The sequence below is a fragment of the Sus scrofa genome, chromosome 6, assembly GCF_000003025.6.
Source record: "Sus scrofa isolate TJ Tabasco breed Duroc chromosome 6, Sscrofa11.1, whole genome shotgun sequence".
Lineage (NCBI taxonomy): Eukaryota > Metazoa > Chordata > Mammalia > Artiodactyla > Suidae > Sus > Sus scrofa.
The window spans coordinates 53144866-53162147 of NC_010448.4; the positions used below are offsets into that span (position 1 = coordinate 53144866).

General features: G+C 59.9%; 1 protein-coding gene across 1 annotated transcript in view; it reads left to right on the forward strand.

Moving 5' to 3' along the window:
• DHX34 (DExH-box helicase 34) overlaps positions 1-16504 on the forward strand; it is a 30177-nt gene extending 13673 nt beyond the window's left edge. Inside the window, 13 exon segments of the mRNA XM_003127246.5 lie at positions 742-959; positions 4349-4523; positions 5789-5976; positions 6659-6760; positions 8115-8354; positions 8548-8721; positions 9012-9129; positions 10240-10346; positions 13226-13447; positions 13450-13518; positions 14206-14382; positions 14554-14692; positions 15301-16504. Coding sequence (XP_003127294.2) covers positions 742-959; positions 4349-4523; positions 5789-5976; positions 6659-6760; positions 8115-8354; positions 8548-8721; positions 9012-9129; positions 10240-10346; positions 13226-13447; positions 13450-13518; positions 14206-14382; positions 14554-14692; positions 15301-15434 — 2063 coding nt within the window. The 3' untranslated portion in view covers positions 15435-16504.

The following is a 17282-nucleotide window of genomic DNA, read 5'->3' on the forward strand; positions in this document are numbered from 1 at the left end:
ATGAGCAAAGATGCCATAATTTTGTTTTTGTTGTTTTTATGGCCGCACCCATGGCATATGGCCGCTCCCAGCCTAGGGGGTCACATGGGTGCTGCAGCTGCCGGCGACACCACAGCCACAGCCATGGCAACACTAGACCTGAGCTGCGTCTGTGACCTGTACCACAGCCCTAGGCAACACCAGATCCTTAACCCACCGAGTGAGGCCAGGGATCAAACCTGCATCCTCGAGGATAGCAGTTGGGTTCGTTACCGCTGAGCTGCAACAGGAACTCCAGATCCCATAATTTTATGTCCCCTTAAGAAAATTGAAAAATACCGTCCTTTAATTGGTGAAATGCCATTGCGTTTAAAGTGCATTTCATTTTCAGAGACAATAAAATGTGACAAAAGTTTGGCTGCGGAACTGTATTTATTCTGGTGGTCCGTTCAGCCCCATGAGCGCAGGGGCTTTGGTCACAGTCTGTCCCTAGTGCCTCGTCCCTGCAACGAGCAGGCGCTTCATGATTTTGGTTGGGTGGCCGAACCTCTGAATAAGCAAAGGCTTAAGGAATCAGACGAGCAGCTGTGTGCACGCAGAAACAGGGCGACACGGCCGCGGGAGGGGGGCCTCGGCCGAGCTCTCCGTCACCCCCCTGCGCACAGCGCTAGGTGGAGGTGCCAGCGAAGGGACAGCTGGGGGGAGGGCCAGGCGTGTGCACGCACGTCCCCTTCCCTCCCTGACCCCTCCTGTCCCCCCCAGGGAAGGTGAAGGAGATGAGCTACGACCCCCAGGCCAAACTGCAGCGGCTGCAGGAGTTCTGGATCAGCCAGGCCAGTGCTGAGCAGCGCAAGGGCCGGGCGGGCCGCACGGGCCCTGGCGTCTGCTTCCGCCTCTACGCCGAATCGGACTACGATGCCTTCGCCCCCTACCCTGTCCCGGAGATTCGGAGGGTGGCCCTGGATGCGTTGGTGCTGCAGGTGAGCAGGGGCAGGGAGGGGACTGTGTCCCTGAGTGCTGCGCTGGGGGGTCCCGGGAGGCGTTGAGCAGGACGCGTCCAGGGTTTCGGGGTCAGGAAGGGCAGGGCTGGCCAGGCCACTGGGGGGAACACGGCCCTTCCACATGTCCCATCCCATGTCGAGGGGGACACCGTTCCCTCAAATCCACAGCCTCACAGAAAGAACCTTGTGACTCAGAAAACCCATCAAGAAGCGGCTTTTCAAACCAGAGTTTCTCAGTGCCTCCTAGGTCAGGGGTCCTATCTTGTGGTTAGTTTTGCTGAGAGTAGCTGCTGCGACAGGCAGACCCACTCATGACAGCCAGCGTCAGTGCTCGGGTTGGTGGGCAGTTTCTTTTATTCAGGGACCCGGGCCTTTTCCCTCTGGCTCCATCCTCTCCTAGGTCCACAGGCCTGCTTCCCGTCTGCTTGCACTGGCGGGGCTCGGTCCGCGGCCACACCTCCCTGCGGGGGAGGCCGGGAAACGTGGTCTCCGCGCTCAGGAAGGAGCGGAAGAGGAAAGTGGGAACAGCGGGGAGCGTCCGCTGGAGGAGCACAGATGCCCAGGTGTGGGCGTGGCTCGAACCAGCCCCTTTCCCATGGGGGATGCACGCTGGTCGTTTCTGTTCATTTGATTTCCTTTTTAAAAAATGCCATTGACCTGCGTCAGAGTTTCCTGACTCCCATAACCTGCTGTTTGAGAAAATTCCAGCCTGAACAATACAGACAGTGTGACATTTCACTGCACCCTTGAGATGGGGAGCTTCCAGGTTTGGCTGTTTAAGTCAGTCGGCGATGCTGTACAGGATCGGGGCGGGGGGTGGGGTGTAGTTTTCCAACCTCAGTTTAGCAGCAGATCTGCTAACATTGGTGATGATGATGGTAAAAAATATTTACCTGGTACCTCCTGTGAGCCGGGCTCTATTCTAAGTGCCTAAGTTATGAATATACCCGGTTTGGTCCTCGCCAAACCTCTGTGTAATAAGTAACCTTATTCCAAATTATGGATGAGCAAAAGGATGCACAGAGAGGTACAGTAGCCTGATCCATGGGGCGCGGGTGGCAAGTGGCTGAGCCCGGATTCCCTCTGAGGCTGCCAGGCTCCGTGCCTGCCTCGTGGATGCCTCCTGGTGCCAGAAGCCATGGGTGGCACTGCCTCCTCCTTTGCTGTCTGGCGGCAGAGGCGCTGAACTGCCCCTCTCTGTGGGTCTCATTTTTAAGGCCATGGGAACCTTTTCCAGAAGCCCCTTGGCAAATCTACCATCTTGTTGGCAAAACTGGGTCATGTGTTCACCCTGTGGCCTGTAGCTGTCTGGGGGGCGGGTGGCATTGTCTGACTGGATCAGAGCAGTGATTGACAACCTCAGCTATGATTTGAATCACTGGAGTGCTTAAAAAAAAGAAAAATACATACCGTACCCCCCCCACACACACACACTGCCCCTGCCAGAGCTTCTGATTTAAAGGTCTTTTTTTTTTAGGGCCGTACCCATGGCATATGGAGGTTCCAGGCTAGGGGTCAAATGGGAGCTGCAGCTGCTGGCCGACACCACAGCTACAGCAACACGGGATCTAAGCCACATCTGCAACCTACACCACAGCTCACCGCAACGCTGGATCCTTAACCCACTGACCAAGGCCAGGGATCGAACCTGCAACCTCATGGTTCCTAGTCGGATTCATTTCCGCTGCGCCACAATGGGGACTTTTTTTTAAATTTTTTTTATTTTTGTCCTTTTGCTATTTCTTTGGGCTGCTCCCACGGCATATGGAGGTTCCCAGGGTAGGGGTCGAATCGGAGCCGCAGCCACCAGCCTACGCCAGAGCCACAGCAACGCCAGATCCGAGCCTCGTCTGCAACCTACACCACGGCTCACGGCAACGCCGGATCGTTAACCCACTGAGCAAGGGCAGGGACCGAACCCGCAACCTCATGGTTCCTAGTCGGATTCGTTAACCACTGCGCCACGATGGGAACTCCGGGACTTTTGATTTAAAGGTCTTTTAATGAGTGTTCTCATCTCCCAGACGACATGGAGGCTTGATGAGCAGGGAGGAAGTTGGAACAGCTGGTTGCTGGGTGGACACCAGAACCTCTGGTGCCCTCCAGATCAGGGCCAGGGGCAAAGGTCACCTCGCCCAGAGACTTGAGCTGCGCCCCAGACTCTGAGCTTTGTTCTCTGTCTTGTGGTCATGCGAGCCGTCATGCCAGCCTTTCCTTTGTCCACTCGCCAGAGAGGTGCCAGGCCCTGTGATGGGCGTGTTTCACTTCTCTCTCGCCCCCCCCCAACCCCCCACGGCCTGCTGCCCCTCTGCGCCTCGGAATGGATCAGGATGCTTTGGTTGAAAGTGAGAGAAACCTAGGAGTTCCTCTTGAGGCTCAGTGGGCTAAGAACCCGACATAGTGTCCGTGAGGATGCAGGTTTGATCCCTGGCTTCCCTCAGTGGGTTAAGGATCCGGTGTCGCCACAAGCTGCAGTGTAGGTCGCAGATAATGGCTTGGATCCGGTGTGGCTGTGGCTGTGGCATAGGCTGGCAGCTGCAGCTCCGATTTGACCGTTGGCCTGGGAACCTCCGTATGCCACATGTGCAGCTGTTCAAAAAAAAAAAAAAGAAACCCAACTCAAACTATTGTAAGCAGAAAAGGGGATTTTATGGATTTGTGTGTCCATATCGGGGCAGGTCTAGGTCTAGCTTAGGAAGAATGAAGGAATTCTCCAGCTGCTGTGGATGGGCTCGCTTCCAGGCAGTGGGAAAAATAACCGCAGCAGCTCTAGGATTCCGTCCCGACCCCTCCCCGCAGAGAGGAGGCTGAGTGCTTCTCTCCCGGCTCCAGTTCTCAGAGTCCCAGGGAAAGAATCTGATTAGCCCCGCTCCAGCCACGGGCTGGTTCTTTAGTTGCCACAACCAGCGCTGAGGAACCTCAGTCAGCCCAGCTTAGATCATGTGCTGGCCGCGTGGCCAGTCCCTAGGAAGAGTTGCTGGCCGGGCAGACAGATGATGGCTCTCCCCCGCTTCTGAACACGGGGCCTTGACATTGGGAGTGTTAAAGTATCCCAGGTTGGGGTTCCTGTCGTGGCTCAGCAGATACACATCTGACCAGCATCCATGAGGGTGCCGGATGCTCATTGGGTTAAGGATCCAGTGTTGCCGTGAGCTGTGCTGTGGGTCACAGACGCGGCTCGGACCTGGCGTTGCTGTGGCTGTGGTGTGGGCCAGCGGCTGCAGCTCCGATTTGACCCCTGGCCTGGGAAGCTCCCTATGCTGGGGGGGCGGCCCTGAAAAGACAAAGTGTCTGTGAAGTTTATGGCCCCAGTGCTCAGTGCGGCTCACGTGTTCCCCATTCCTGACGGGGTGCGGTTCTCATTCCAGATGAAGAGCATGAGTGTGGGGGACCCCCGGACCTTCCCCTTCATCGAGCCGCCACCAGCAGCCAGCTTGGAAACGGCCATCCTCTACCTCCGGGACCAGGGGGCCCTGGACGGCTCCGAGGCCCTCACTCCCATCGGGTCTCTGCTGGCCCAGCTGCCTGTGGACATCGTGATTGGTGAGGACCCACCTTGGGGTGACCGTGTAGGGTCCTGGGAGTGCGTGTGGGACCCCGCTCACTCGCTGGGTGCCCGGGAAGCAAGCCCGTGCTTTGTGTGGGCCCTGTCCCCTCCCTCCCGAGGCCTCTGTGCCAGGCACCGTTCTAGCACCAAGGATACAGCGGTAAACAAAGCAGACACTTCCCTCTTGTGCCCAGCCCCGCCCCGGTGCCCCGTCTCTTGCGGTCATGAGGATGTCAAAACCGCTTCCCTCTTCCTCTTGCTCATGCCCAGGTCATCTGCGCCCGTCCCGCAGAGCTTGCTGGCCGAGGCTCGTGCGTCTTGCCCGCTTCTCCTGACTCTAGACCTTGCGGAGCCGAGTTCTACCACCGGGCACCATTTCCCAAGTGGGGGCTCAAGGGAGCCTGGTGCCCGGGTCAGTGTTGTCAGAGTCCCTGTCGTTGCAACACACTGGACGGCAGTGTGGGCAGGCAGCTGGATGCCACGGCCCCGAGGGCCGCCTGTGGCTGGGAAAGCGGTTACTTTTGTTTGTTTGGGAAGGAAACCGGGCCGGTGCCGGGAGACTCAGACGGGAGGAGAGAGAATGTTCTGCGGGCATTTGCTCTGTGTCAGCAGGAGACTCTCTGGCCCTTTTTTCAATCGTGCCCCGGGAGGTCGGGGCCTCTGGGCACCCCCGTTGTACCGATGAGGAACGTCAAAGGCTGTTGCTTGCTCGCTCGCCTGGGGAAGGCACACCCCAGCCAGGCTGGCACGCGGGTCCCTGGGCTCTGCGGCGCAGGAGGCCGGGGTGACATCGAGCTGGCTGGTTCCCGGCCTGGCCGGCCCAGTCCCCGGTCTTGCTCTGTGCCGGGTCGGGCTCCTCGTGCTTCACGGCTACAGCCCCGTCATCCTCAGAGCAGCGCCCGCCTGAGGCTGGCCCACTTCCCAGCCAGGAAATCAGAGGCACAGAGAGGGGGAGGGACTTGCCCGAGGGGAGAGAGCCAGGGGGTTCTGGGACAGCCTTGTTTTTATTGCCACCTTTTCATACGAGGCTAGACGTATAGCAGAAACGTTCTGAAAAGGTCGGCAAGGGGAACAGGGAGGCTGAGCCGGACACGTGCCATGCAGGCCGCTGACCTTGGGGCAGGCGGAAGCTGTCTTTGTCCTGGTGGGATAGGTCCTGGGTTTGAGTCTGTCCCCCCGGGAGCGAGGCGGGGGACGGGACGGGACCCGGGGCTGGGGTGCCGTCGGGCTCTGGGAGGCTCAGTGCGGCATCCGCCCGCAGGGAAGATGCTGGTCCTGGGCTCCGTGTTGCACCTGGCGGAGCCCGTGCTCACCATCGCGGCCGCCCTCAGCGTCCAGTCGCCCTTCACCCGCAGCACCCGGAGCAACCCCAAGTGTGCCTGGCGGGCCCTGGAGAGTGACCATGGCGACCCCTTCACGCTCTTCAATGTCTTCAATAACTGGGTGCAGGTAGGTTGGCGGCAGCCCCCCTCCCGAGTCTGGCTGTGGTTCCGAGGCTGCGGCTCCTCCCTGTGACCCCAGGAAGCATCACCGAGCACTCCACAGAGCCCACCTGCGTGGGGGGACCCCGACTCCACCACTCACGGGGGCAGCCCAGGGTTTCCACCGATTAGAACAGGTGCCATGGGTGCCATCGGTGGAACGTTCGGGCACCTGAGGGCAGTGTCTGTGTATTGAACACATGTTCTCGAACCAGGCCTGGTCCTGTTCTGGGCGGTGCTGGGGACCCAGTGGGGACTGAACCCACCTGGCCTTGCCGTTCTGGGACTCCCAGCCCAGCCTAGGGCGGGGAGGTAGACCTGTCTGTCGCTGGACAGTGACCACCCCCCCCAGCACGTGCTGTGATGGGGCCTCCAAGGGGGCTGGGGGAGCCCAGAGGCGGGTGTCTGACCCAGTGTGATCAGGGAGGGCTTCCTGTAGGAGGGGGCAGGGGGCCTGAGCCCGAGGAGGAGGAGGAGAGCAGGAGTCGACGAGGGAGGGCTGACAGGTCTCCCACGGGCCTCACTTCCTCCAGTGGCTGGTGAGGCTGGGCTCTGGGCTCCCGCTGTGCTCGTCTGGGTGGTGGGTCGGCACCCCCATCCCTCCCCCCAGCCGGCCAGGCCCTGACTCTGCTCTCCGGACCTCCGCCCAGGTGAAGTCTGATCGGAGCACGAAGTCCCGCAGGTGGTGCCGCCGCGAGGGCATCGAGGAGCACCGGCTGTACGAGATGGCCAACCTGCGGCGCCAGTTCAAGGTGCGGTGCAGGAGGTGGGGTGGGGGCCGGGGCAGGCCTGGGAGCGGGCCTGATCACCCTCCAGAGCACGGCCTCTGTCCTCCGCTGACAGTTGCGGGAGTCCCGCCCCACATGCGCCTACCCCACCATCGCAGGGGCTGGGCAGGGCGAAGCGGGAGAAATCCACAGGGGCTCCCCGGGGGTGGGGGGACCGGGTCCCTGGTCCCGTGCCGCATCCTCATGAAGAGCCTCGCCGTCTGGAGGCAAGGTGCCGAGCTGGCCACCCGGGCTGAGTGCTGGCAGCACGAGGCCCCGACGTGGGGCCCGGACAGCCCAGGGGGGAATTTGAGCGCGCCGCTGGCTAGCAGTTCAGCCCCAGGCGAGTTCCTGTGCCTCTGGGGACTCTGCTTCTCCCTCTGACAACAGGGAAGCTGAAAAACAGCCCTGAGACCCCAGCGTAATTGGCGCTAAGACACCCAGAACCCTGAGACCGGGGCTTGACACTCAGGGGTCCCACGCAGATGTTTGCAGCTTTTATTTATGTATTGTCTTTTTAGGGCTGCACCTGCGGCATATAGAGGTTCCCAGGCTCGGGGTCGAATCGGAGCTGTAGATGCCGGCCTACACCACAGCCACAGCCACGCCAGAGCCTTAACGCACTGAGCAAGGCCAGGGATCAAACCTACATCCTCATGGATACTAGTTGGGTTCGTTCACCACTGAGCCACGATGGGCACGCCTGCACTTTTATTCATGTCAATGTTGTGTGGTGCTGCACTTTCTCGTGTCATTAATATTCCTCAAGCATCTTTCCATTTGAGCGCAGAGAATCAGCTCGGCGTGCTTCTCCTTCTCCGTGGTCGTGTAAATAACATCAGGGCGTTGCCGGCGTCACCACTGCCCTTGGCTACAGCAGGGCAGGTTGCGACCCAGCCTGGGCGGTCACCACCAAGGCCTCCCAGGAAATAACAGGTCCCCACATTGGGGACCACCAACCTGCTAGCCACTCTCAACATCGCTGACTACAGAACAGAGGCTCGGCCTTTGTGGGACCCCAGGCACCAAGGAACTGCTGAGTGGCGTGGCCCCCTCCGCCCTTGTGCCCCTGCTCCATGTCACACGGTAGCCTGTCTCCTCACTGGCCGGGGCTCAGCGGGAAACGGCGTCCAATCCAGTAGGGCCCCCGGAGACTGTTAACGGGACGCGGCAGGAGGGCTCTGTAATGTCATTGGAACCCCCAGGAGGGTCCCCGTTTTCCATTTGATGAAAGCCTGGCTCTGAGGAAGGTGGTCGTGTGCCAGCCCCGTGCATCTGGGTCCAGAGCCCGCCTGGCCAGCCGCGTGTCCCTCACTCGAGCCCGCACTCCTACTTGCAGGAGCTGTTGGAGGACCACGGGCTGCTGGCCGGGACCCAGGCCCCGAAGCCGGGGGACAGCTACAGTCGGCTGCGGCAGCACCGGGAGCGCCAGGAGCTCTACCAGCTGAAGCGCCAGCACGAGGAGGGGGCCGGGCGCCGGCGCAAGGTCCTGCGGCTCCAGGAGGACCAGGATGGCGGCTCCAGCGACGAGGACTGGGGTGGCGACACCTCCCAGGGGGCCGGCGACGTGGACATCCAGGTGGGGCACCGTGGGGGTGTCTGTTCCCTGGGGAGGACGTAGACGGGCCCAGGGTCCGAGGGGGCACAGGAGGCAGGGTTCCGGAGGCAGGGTTCTGGGGACAGGAGGCTGCAGAACCCCTCGGGTCCACGTATCCCAGTACAAGGCCTTGGGGTCGTGGGGAGAAACCCACCTTCCTCCGTGTTGCCACCAGGATGTGAAGTTTAAGCTCCGGCACGACCTGGAGCAGCTGCAGGAGGCCGCCAGCTCAGCCCAGGTCCGGACTCGGGACCAGATGACCCTGCTGAAGCTGGTGCTGGCCCGGGGCCTCTACCCACAGTTTGCCATCCCCGACCCGTTCAACAGCAGCCGCAAGGACTCAGACCAGGTGGGTTTCCTTCCTGCCCCTTGTCACCTGCTCCCAGCGCCTGCTCTGTGCTGGGAATGCACAGTGACTGAAATGGCCCAGGCCTAGCCTGCGCGGGGCTTCAGTTCCGTGGAGGTAACAGTCCAGGCAGATGACCCAGAGTGGTTGGGACTGGGGGGGGACCCAGGGGCTGAGGGAGCAGAGATGGGGACCTGACCAGCCTGAGAGGGCTTCCTGGAGGAGGGAACCTGGCAGCGGGAAGGGCAGGACCGACGGCCTCCGGCAGCGGGCATCCCCTTCGGCTCCTCCAGATCTTCCACACCCAGGCCAAACAGGGCGCCGTGCTGCACCCCACCTGCGTCTTCGCCAACAGCCCCGAGGTGCTGCACCCGCAGGAGCCGGAGGCCACAGAGGGCAAAGGGAGCCAAGGTACCAGGAGTCTGGGCGAGGTGGGGGTGAGGGATGGGGTAGGATGAGGCCCCTCCACCCCAGGGGAGACAGTGACCTCAGGGAGCTCCCGCCATCTGGGGTTACCCCCTTGCTCCTCCCCACACTCTGCCTTCGCTGGGGCTGTGGACCTGGGACCTGCTGGTCTCAGGAGCCAGACCTGGCCGGGTGGCCCTGGTGAGTCCGCCCCACGCTGAGCCTCTCCTACCCCCACGCGGTGCTGGCTGCGCCGAGCCCGTCCCAAAGCCTGAGGTTTCAGCCAGGAGAGCAGCGCCTGCCGGGAGACCTGTCCCGAGAGCCCCGGGACCCTCAGGGCTTGGTCCTGCCTCGGGGGCTCCCCCAGCCCAGAGGCCAGGCCGTTGGATGGAGGCTACCTTCTGGAGGGAGCCAGACTCCCAAAGCTGCTTCCGCCGAGGCTCCCCACGGGCCAGGCCGGCCGCCCAGGGCGCCCCACCTGCGGCGCCAGCCCTGCGCTCCGCTCCGGAAGGCGGCTGAGCGCTTTGTCTGGAACATGGCTCGCTGGCCTCCTGTTTGTAAAACAAGGAGCGTGCGTAGTGAAATGGTCAGTGGTAACTCCCCAGGGTTGTGGTTTAACACCCCCAAGATGGAACTGGAAGCTCTGTCTCTAACCTTTTAACGGCGGCAAAGGCTGCTCAGTTCACTCGCCTCCTGGTGCATTTCTTCCTTTCCGAAAACTTGAAATTCCCAGGCGTCTTGCACGCAGAGCATGATGAGCTCCCTCTGTCCCCAGCCAGGACTCATGTGACCATTTCGCCATCCTGGTGGCATTTTCTCCCTTTTTCCTGGCACACGTGAAAGCAGGTCCCAGATCTCTCATCAGTCGTCGTCGGCATCCCCATAGGGGCTTTTTTCTTCCCGTCACCACAGTGCCGTCACCCTGCCTCCCAGAACCAGCAGTCCTTCCGACCAACAGTGGGGAATGGCCACAGTCACAATCACCTGGCACAGTGTTTAAACATCAGTGACAGGCGTTGATGGTTACACGCCTGAGGCTGCTCTTTGGATGTGTGGATGCCCGGGGGTGGGGGGTGGGGGGCGCGGGATGCTGAGCTGTCTTCTTGACGCTTTCAGACAACAGGGACCCGATGAGCAGCAAGCACCAGCTCCTCGCCTTCGTCTCCCTGCTGGAGACCAGCAAGCCCTATCTGGTGAACTGTGTCCGCGTCCCCGCACTTCAGGTGGGTCCCCGTCCCCAAGTCCTGTCGCCGTGACTGTGTCCCCCAGGCCGCAGACTCACCTGGCCCTGGAGGGGCCGCCTTCCCCCAGGCTGGCTGCTGGGTCCTGTCTTCCTGTTCATCCGGTACCCGCCCAGCACCTGCCTGCCAGGCACAGGACCAGCAAAGGCAGAGGGAGCTCACGTCCAGCAGGGAGGGCGGACGTTAGCGGGAAACACAGCAGAGCACCTGGTGATGTGCTAGAGGGGGACACGTGTTTGGGGGCAGCAAAAAGAACAGGCTGGAGTTCCCAGGGTGGCTCAGCAGTAACGAACCTGACTGGTATCCTCGAGGACTCGGGTTGGATCCCTGGCCTCGCTCAGTGAGTTAAGGATCCAGCGTTGCCGTGCGCTGTGGTGTAGGTTGCAGACCTGGTTTGGATCCTAAGTTGCTGTGGCTGTGGTGCAGGCCAATGGTTACAGCTCCGATTCAACTTGTACCTCCGTGTGCCTCGGGTATGTCCCTAAAAGGACCAAAAAACAAACAAAAGGAACGTGGTGGGGGGATTGGGGAGGGGTGGGTTGAGGGGGAGGGGACACGTTCTAGTGTGAAATTAGGCCATCGGTCTGGGTCTCATTGAGGGTGTGCAATCGAACAAAGACCCGAGGGAGGGAGGGAGCCCTAGGCATCTCGGGGCGAAGAGCATCCTAGGTAGAGCAAAGAGCAAGTGCAAAGGCCCTGGGGCACCACATGCCTGGTGTGCACAGACTGGAACCCCGCCTCCCCCCTCCCCACGGTTCTCAGCAGAGCTGGGACCGGAACTGACTTGGGGCAGTGGCCAGGAGCCCAGCAAGCAGATGACTGCAGTCGCAGGGCAGGAGAGGCTGGTGGTGGACGCTGAGGACAAGCTCAGATTGCACATATGTGTGTGTGTCTGCAGCCAGGAAGCGAGGTTCCTGACCCATGGCCACCACGCCTCATGTGCTCCCTGCGGCCCCCCTGCCGCTCCAGTCCTGGCCCCACTTCTCACTTCATGGGAGAAGATGAGGCTGGGGCGGGGGTGATGGTGGCAAGGAGGGTGTGTCACTTGCCTCAGCCACAGAGCGAGTGAGTGGCCGAGCCAGAGCTCAGGGCCGCGTGCCTAAGGGCTCTCCCCCCGTCAGGTGGGTGTCCTGGGGAGTTCGCATTAGGGCGCAGTGGAAATGAATCCAACTAGTAAACCATGAGGCTATAGGTTCACTTCCTGGCCTCGCTCGGTGGGTTAAGGACCTGGCAGCGTTGCCGTGGCTGTGGTGTAGGCCGGCAGCTACGGCTCTGATTCAGCCTCGAGCCTGGGAGCCTCCATATGCGTAGGTACAGCCCTACAAAGACAAAAAAAAGAGAAGGATGTCCCGTTACCCCTTCAACACCTTGCTTCCATTCCAAGGAACAGAGAGGGGCTGCCAGAGCCTCGGGAGGTGCTGTCGACACGGTAACTTCCACTGACCCCGCTCCGCTGTGTCTTCAACACAAACCAAGTGGCCAGGCGCCGAGCCCTCCCCGGGGGCCGGGGCTGGGGTCCTGATCAGAACAGACGAGGTCCCCTGTGGGGACGGGGCTCCCCTCCGAGTGGGGAGGAAACACAGACGAATATAAAAGACCCGGCCAGACCTGCTGTCACCGCCAGATGGAGGAACGCTGGCTTCAGCAGGACCGTGGGAGGGAGACAAGGGCTCACCTGCCGAGATGCTGCCGCCTCCCCGGCCCCGTGTGGCCTCCGTGATGGGCGATTTTAAATACGCGTGAGAAGTAGATCACATGGCACGTTCCACTCATATTCCATCAACAGCCCCACAAAACCTCCACCTGTGGTCAGGCCTCTTCCATCCGCCTCCCCCTCCCTGTTGCATACAATTTTCCCTGATGTAATTAGCGTGACACGCTTCAGAGAAAAGTTGCAGAAGTTGCAAGAAGCGTGCAGTGACCCCTCTGCCATCCTGCAGGTGACATACAGTCTCTGCTTTATCCCCTGTCCACTCACCAACCTGTTGTAACAGGCGAGCTTACCCTCTGACTTCGTGTTTCAAACTAAGTTGCAAAGAGTTCCCGGTGTGGCTCAGTGGAAGCGAATCTGCCAAGTATCCATGAGGACCTGGGTTCCATCCCTGGCCTCGCTCAGTGCATTAAGGATCTGGCATTGTTGTGAGCTGTGACGTAGGTTGCACACGAGGCTTGGGTCCTGCGTGGCTGTGGCAGGGGTGTAGGCCAGCAGCCTCAGCTCTCATTGGACCGCTAGCCTGGGAACTTGCACACGCCACAGGTACGGTGCTAAGAGAAGACAAATAATCAACTAAGTTGCTGAGAGAGTTCTCTGGTGGCCTAGTGGGTTAAGGATCAGGTATTGCCACTGCGGTGGTGCGGGTTCCATCCCTGGCCTGGGAACTTCGCCTGCCATGAGTGCAGCCAAAAAATAAAGTTGCTGCCACCAGTGCCCTTCACCCGGCCACACTGCAGCGTCACCTCGGGTTAACCAGCGCTCGGTGCCTGCGTGTTCTGAGGATAAGGTGCAGAGAGTGCCATGTGTTAGGCACATGACCTGAGGGTGACAGGCATGTGCGGCCCCAACCCTAAGACGACGGAGAGGGCGCCCCTTAGCTGCTGGCCTCCCCGCCTTCATAGAACCTGCTCTGTTTCGTGCTTTCGTTTGCACTGGGTTCGGAGTAGAGCGCCAGCCCCGTGGGGCAAGGGCTGAGGCTGCCTCATTCACGCTTGAATCCCCAGCAGCCGCGAACGTGTCTAGCACAGAGCGGGCGTGGGGTATTTGTCACAGGGCCGGCAGGTGGGCGGGCGGCTGGGAGCACAGCCAGGTGGGGCCTCCCTGCAGAGGTGTCCTCCCCTCACGTCCCCTGCCTGCCCCCTTCCAGTCCCTTCTGCTGTTCAGCCGGTCCCTGGACACCAACGGTGACTGCTCCCGCCTGGTGGCCGATGGCTGGCTGGAGCTCCAGCTTGCGGATGGCGAGAGTGCTGTCCGCCTCCTGGCAGCTACCCTGCGACTCCGGGCCCAGTGGGAAAGTGCCATGGACGGGCAGCTGGCCCAGGCCCGGCGGCGGCGGCGGCGGCAGCGGCTGGACGACAATGAGGAGGAGGAGGCCGCCCCAGGGCAGCGGAGGAGGTGGTGGCCCTGAGCAAGGAGCTGCTGCAGTTTATGGCATCCAAGGTACCTGCCTCCTGGGTGCCTGCAGCCCCTTGGCCGGAGGGCCAGGCTTGTCAATATGTGTGCACGTGGGGGTTTCAGACCAGAGAGGGTGATGAAAAACCCAAGGTCACACAGCTGATAAGGGGGGAAGATCTGACCCCAGCAGCTTGGCTCCAGAGCCTGTGCTCTTAACCCCTGCTGCTCTTACTCGAGACAGCTACTTGTATAGGTGACCCCTCACGAGCAGTTAGGGGCGTGCAGGGCATGAGAGAAGCTGAAAGTATCTGTCTCTTCATGGAGGACAGGCGGGGAGAACTGCACAGAGGAGGTTAGAGGTGATCTCCCATGTCTTTAAGCGAGGGGTGCAGCCTTAGAATTGTTGCTGGGACCCAGGGGACCTGGGAAAGGGCAACAGGCTGATGAGGTGGAGGAGGAGGGGCATGGTGGCCAGATTTCCAGGCCAGACGGAAGGTCTGAGTGTCCCCACAAGTGATGGGAGAGAAGGGGAAGTGGGGTGAGGTGGGGGGTGAGGTGTCAGGGTCTGTTCGAGAGTATCTGAGAGCACATTGTAATTGGCTTAAACAATCGCCTTAAGTAGATGGCCCCCATAACGGAAAAGTGCAGGTGTGGCCTTCAGGTACAGCTGGATCCAGGTGCTCTAGGAATGTCTGCCTGAGTCCATCTCCCCCATTTCCTGTCTCTGCTCAGGTTTCCTACAGCCTACGGCGGCTCACAGGACTGGAAGTCCAGAACCTCTATGTGGGCCCCCAGACTATCACAGCTGCCCCCAGTCTCCCCGGCCTCTTTGGCAGCTCTGCCACATCCCCCCACCCCACCAAAGGGGGCTACGCAGTCACTGACTTCCTCACCTACAACTGCCTCACGGTGAGCTCAGAACCCCCTGACCCCCATCCTCCTGCCTCTGAAAATGGCATTTGTGGGTTCTCCCCCCACCCCCAGTGGCATTCCAGCCTTGCCCAAGAATGCAGGTGATGTCCAGGCTGGTGATGGGGGGCAGAGTAGGAGCCCAGCCCTGACACAGCCCTCCTGGCGCAGAGCAACGCGGACTTGTACAGCGACTGCCTGCGCAGCTTCTGGACCTGCCCCCACTGTGAGCTGCACGTGCCTCTGACACCCTTGGAGCGCATCGCACATGAGAACACCTGCCCCCAGGCCCCGCGGGATGCTCCCCCAGGTGAGGCCCTGGCACCAGTGTCCGTCCTGCCTGTGTGTTTCCTGTGTTTCTGGGCACTCCCGCAACACTCTGGGGACTCGTGACTTCAACCCTCTGTCTAGCTGGGGTCACAAATGGGCTTTGTCACAAACAACCAGAGCCTAGGACAGTGAGGGCCAGGAGCCACCTCGTTCTCTTGTGTCTGTGTTGCTTTGTCTCTGTGTCGCTGCTCTTTGGTCTGGTTCCATGTCTCTGCTTCTGTCTCTCTCCTACTGTGTCTCTTGGTCTTTCCTGTCCCTGCTGCCGCCTCTGCCTCCTGTCACCCAGTGGGTAGACCCCAGCACAGGGTCTGGTGCCGTGGACCATGAGCTGGCACTTGTTGGGGAGATGGCAGCGGGTCCCAGGGCCCCCACCCAGGGCTCTGTCTCAGCCCTGTCTCCTTGTGTCTTGTCTCTGTGTCTCTCTTGCTCCCTGGGACACACAGTAAAGGCTTGCCTCTGTGTCGTGTTAATCAAGGAAGGCTTCTTGGAGGAGGCAGAGCTGGAGCCCCACAGGTTCCTGGGACTTGGGTGGGGGTGAGAGCACGAAGTGGAGCGCCCCTTCACGGCCTGTCTTGTCCCCTCCCTTAGGGGCTGAGGAGGCCGCCCCCGAGCCCCTCCGGAAGGTGTCTGACCTGCAGAGGCCCTACCACTGCAAGGCCTGCCAGAAGGACTTTCTGTTCACGCCCACGGATGTCTTGCGCCACCAGAGGCAGCATGTGTGAGCCTGGGCAGCCCCGGACCAGGACCAGGGCTGGGACTCCCGACCGAGCCCCAGCCTCGCCCCGCAGGAAGGGGCGCCAGTTCGGGAACCAAGTCTCCTGTCACGCCCGCTCCTGCCCACCCAAGGAGTGGCAGCTGCCCCCCATCGGTCCTGCTCCAGGAGGACACGGGGAGGAGAGGCTGAGCAGGGACCTTGGGTTCCAGGGACGGAAGCCCCTGGCGACTGCTCTGTCGTGAGACTGTGCCTGTGGCCTCTGCTTTCTTTCGCTTGAACTCGGGAGCCCCGGCGCTGGCCCATCGACCTGTGTCATTTTGAGAGCTGGGCGGGGCCAGTGTTCTTGTGGCACCCAGGCTGTGGGGTCTATGCATGGGCAGCTCTTAGCCGTCCCCTCTCCAGGCACAAAAAGCATAGAGAACATTGCAAACGACATCGTGCCCATAAAACCTACCAACCGGCTGAAGCGGACAAATGTTTTTACAGACGCAAATGACCACAGTTCACTCAAGAAACACACTGGGCCCTCCTGTCTCTGTGAAGGAAACTGGATGCCTAGTTGCAAACAGAGGACCGGCTGGGTGGGTTCCCGGGTGACGGCCTGACAGCGGCCCCTGCGCCCTTGGAAGAGGCACTGCTGGGCTCGTCTTAGGGGCCAGCATTGCCCCGGTGCCCGAAGCAGACAGGGCAGTGCCCACATCAGACTCCTTCCTTGAGGTTTGGCGGCTCATGGTCAGCAATACGTAAACCAGTTGTTCTCCAGGGCCGCGGGGCGTTTACTCGAGGAATGCGGAGTTTAGCTTTTGAACATCAGCATAATTGGAAAGAGAAATTGCATTTGACAAAGTTTAACACCCTCTGGCCTTAGGGAAACCCCTGGGTCCTTTCCGGCCAATAGTTTTTTTCCTCTGACAACTGAACACAGCTGAACCATTTTTCCCAGAGGTTTCATTTTGATATGGAAGTCTTGTCTTTGGTTTTGTTGTGTAATAATAAATAAATGTAAATAAATAAAATATAAAGTCAAGTTAAAATAGATAAAATCATTAATAAGATAATAAAAATAATTTAAAAGTGCAAGTGTGAAATGGTACCTTTGAACTTCCTCAAAGGTAAAGGTGTGCTTTGTAAAAGACACTATTAAGAAAATGAAAAGGTGGAGTTCTTGTCCTGGCGCAGCGGAAACAAATCCGACTAGGAACCATGAGGTTGCAGGTTCGATCCCTGGCCTCGCTCAGTGGGTTAACGATCCGGCGTTGCCATGAGCTGTGGTATAGGTCACAGATGCAGCTCAGATCTGACGTTGCTGTGGCTGTGGTGAGGCCAGCGGCTGTAGGTCTGATTTGACCCTAAGAGCCTGGGAACGTCCATATGTGGCGGGTATGGGCCTAAAAAAAACCCAAAAGAATGAAAATGAAAAGGCAAAGCCAAGTAGAGACTTGGAAAAAATACTCATATATTTGCCAACAAATTCATCAAATTGGCAGAATATAAGATTAACTTTCAGGAGACAGGATAAGACGGGTGGATTAGAAGGACTGGAGCTCAACTTCTCTCCTAAGAACAACAAAATTCACAACTAAAGACTGAGCACACCTCACCCAAATGAACCGGAAACCTTAAAAAAGATACCCTACTCTTAGAAGAAAAAGGAGGCCACATCAAGAGGCAGGAGAGGCCATTTCGCGATATAAACAACCCTGTACCTCCCGGGTGGGAAGCTCCACAGACTGGAAACTAACTGGTTCACAGAGACTCACCTACAGGCGTGAGAGTTCTGAGCCCCACATCAAACCTTCACACGCGGGGAGCTGGCACTGGGAGAAAGAGCCCCGGAGCATCTGGCATTGAAGGC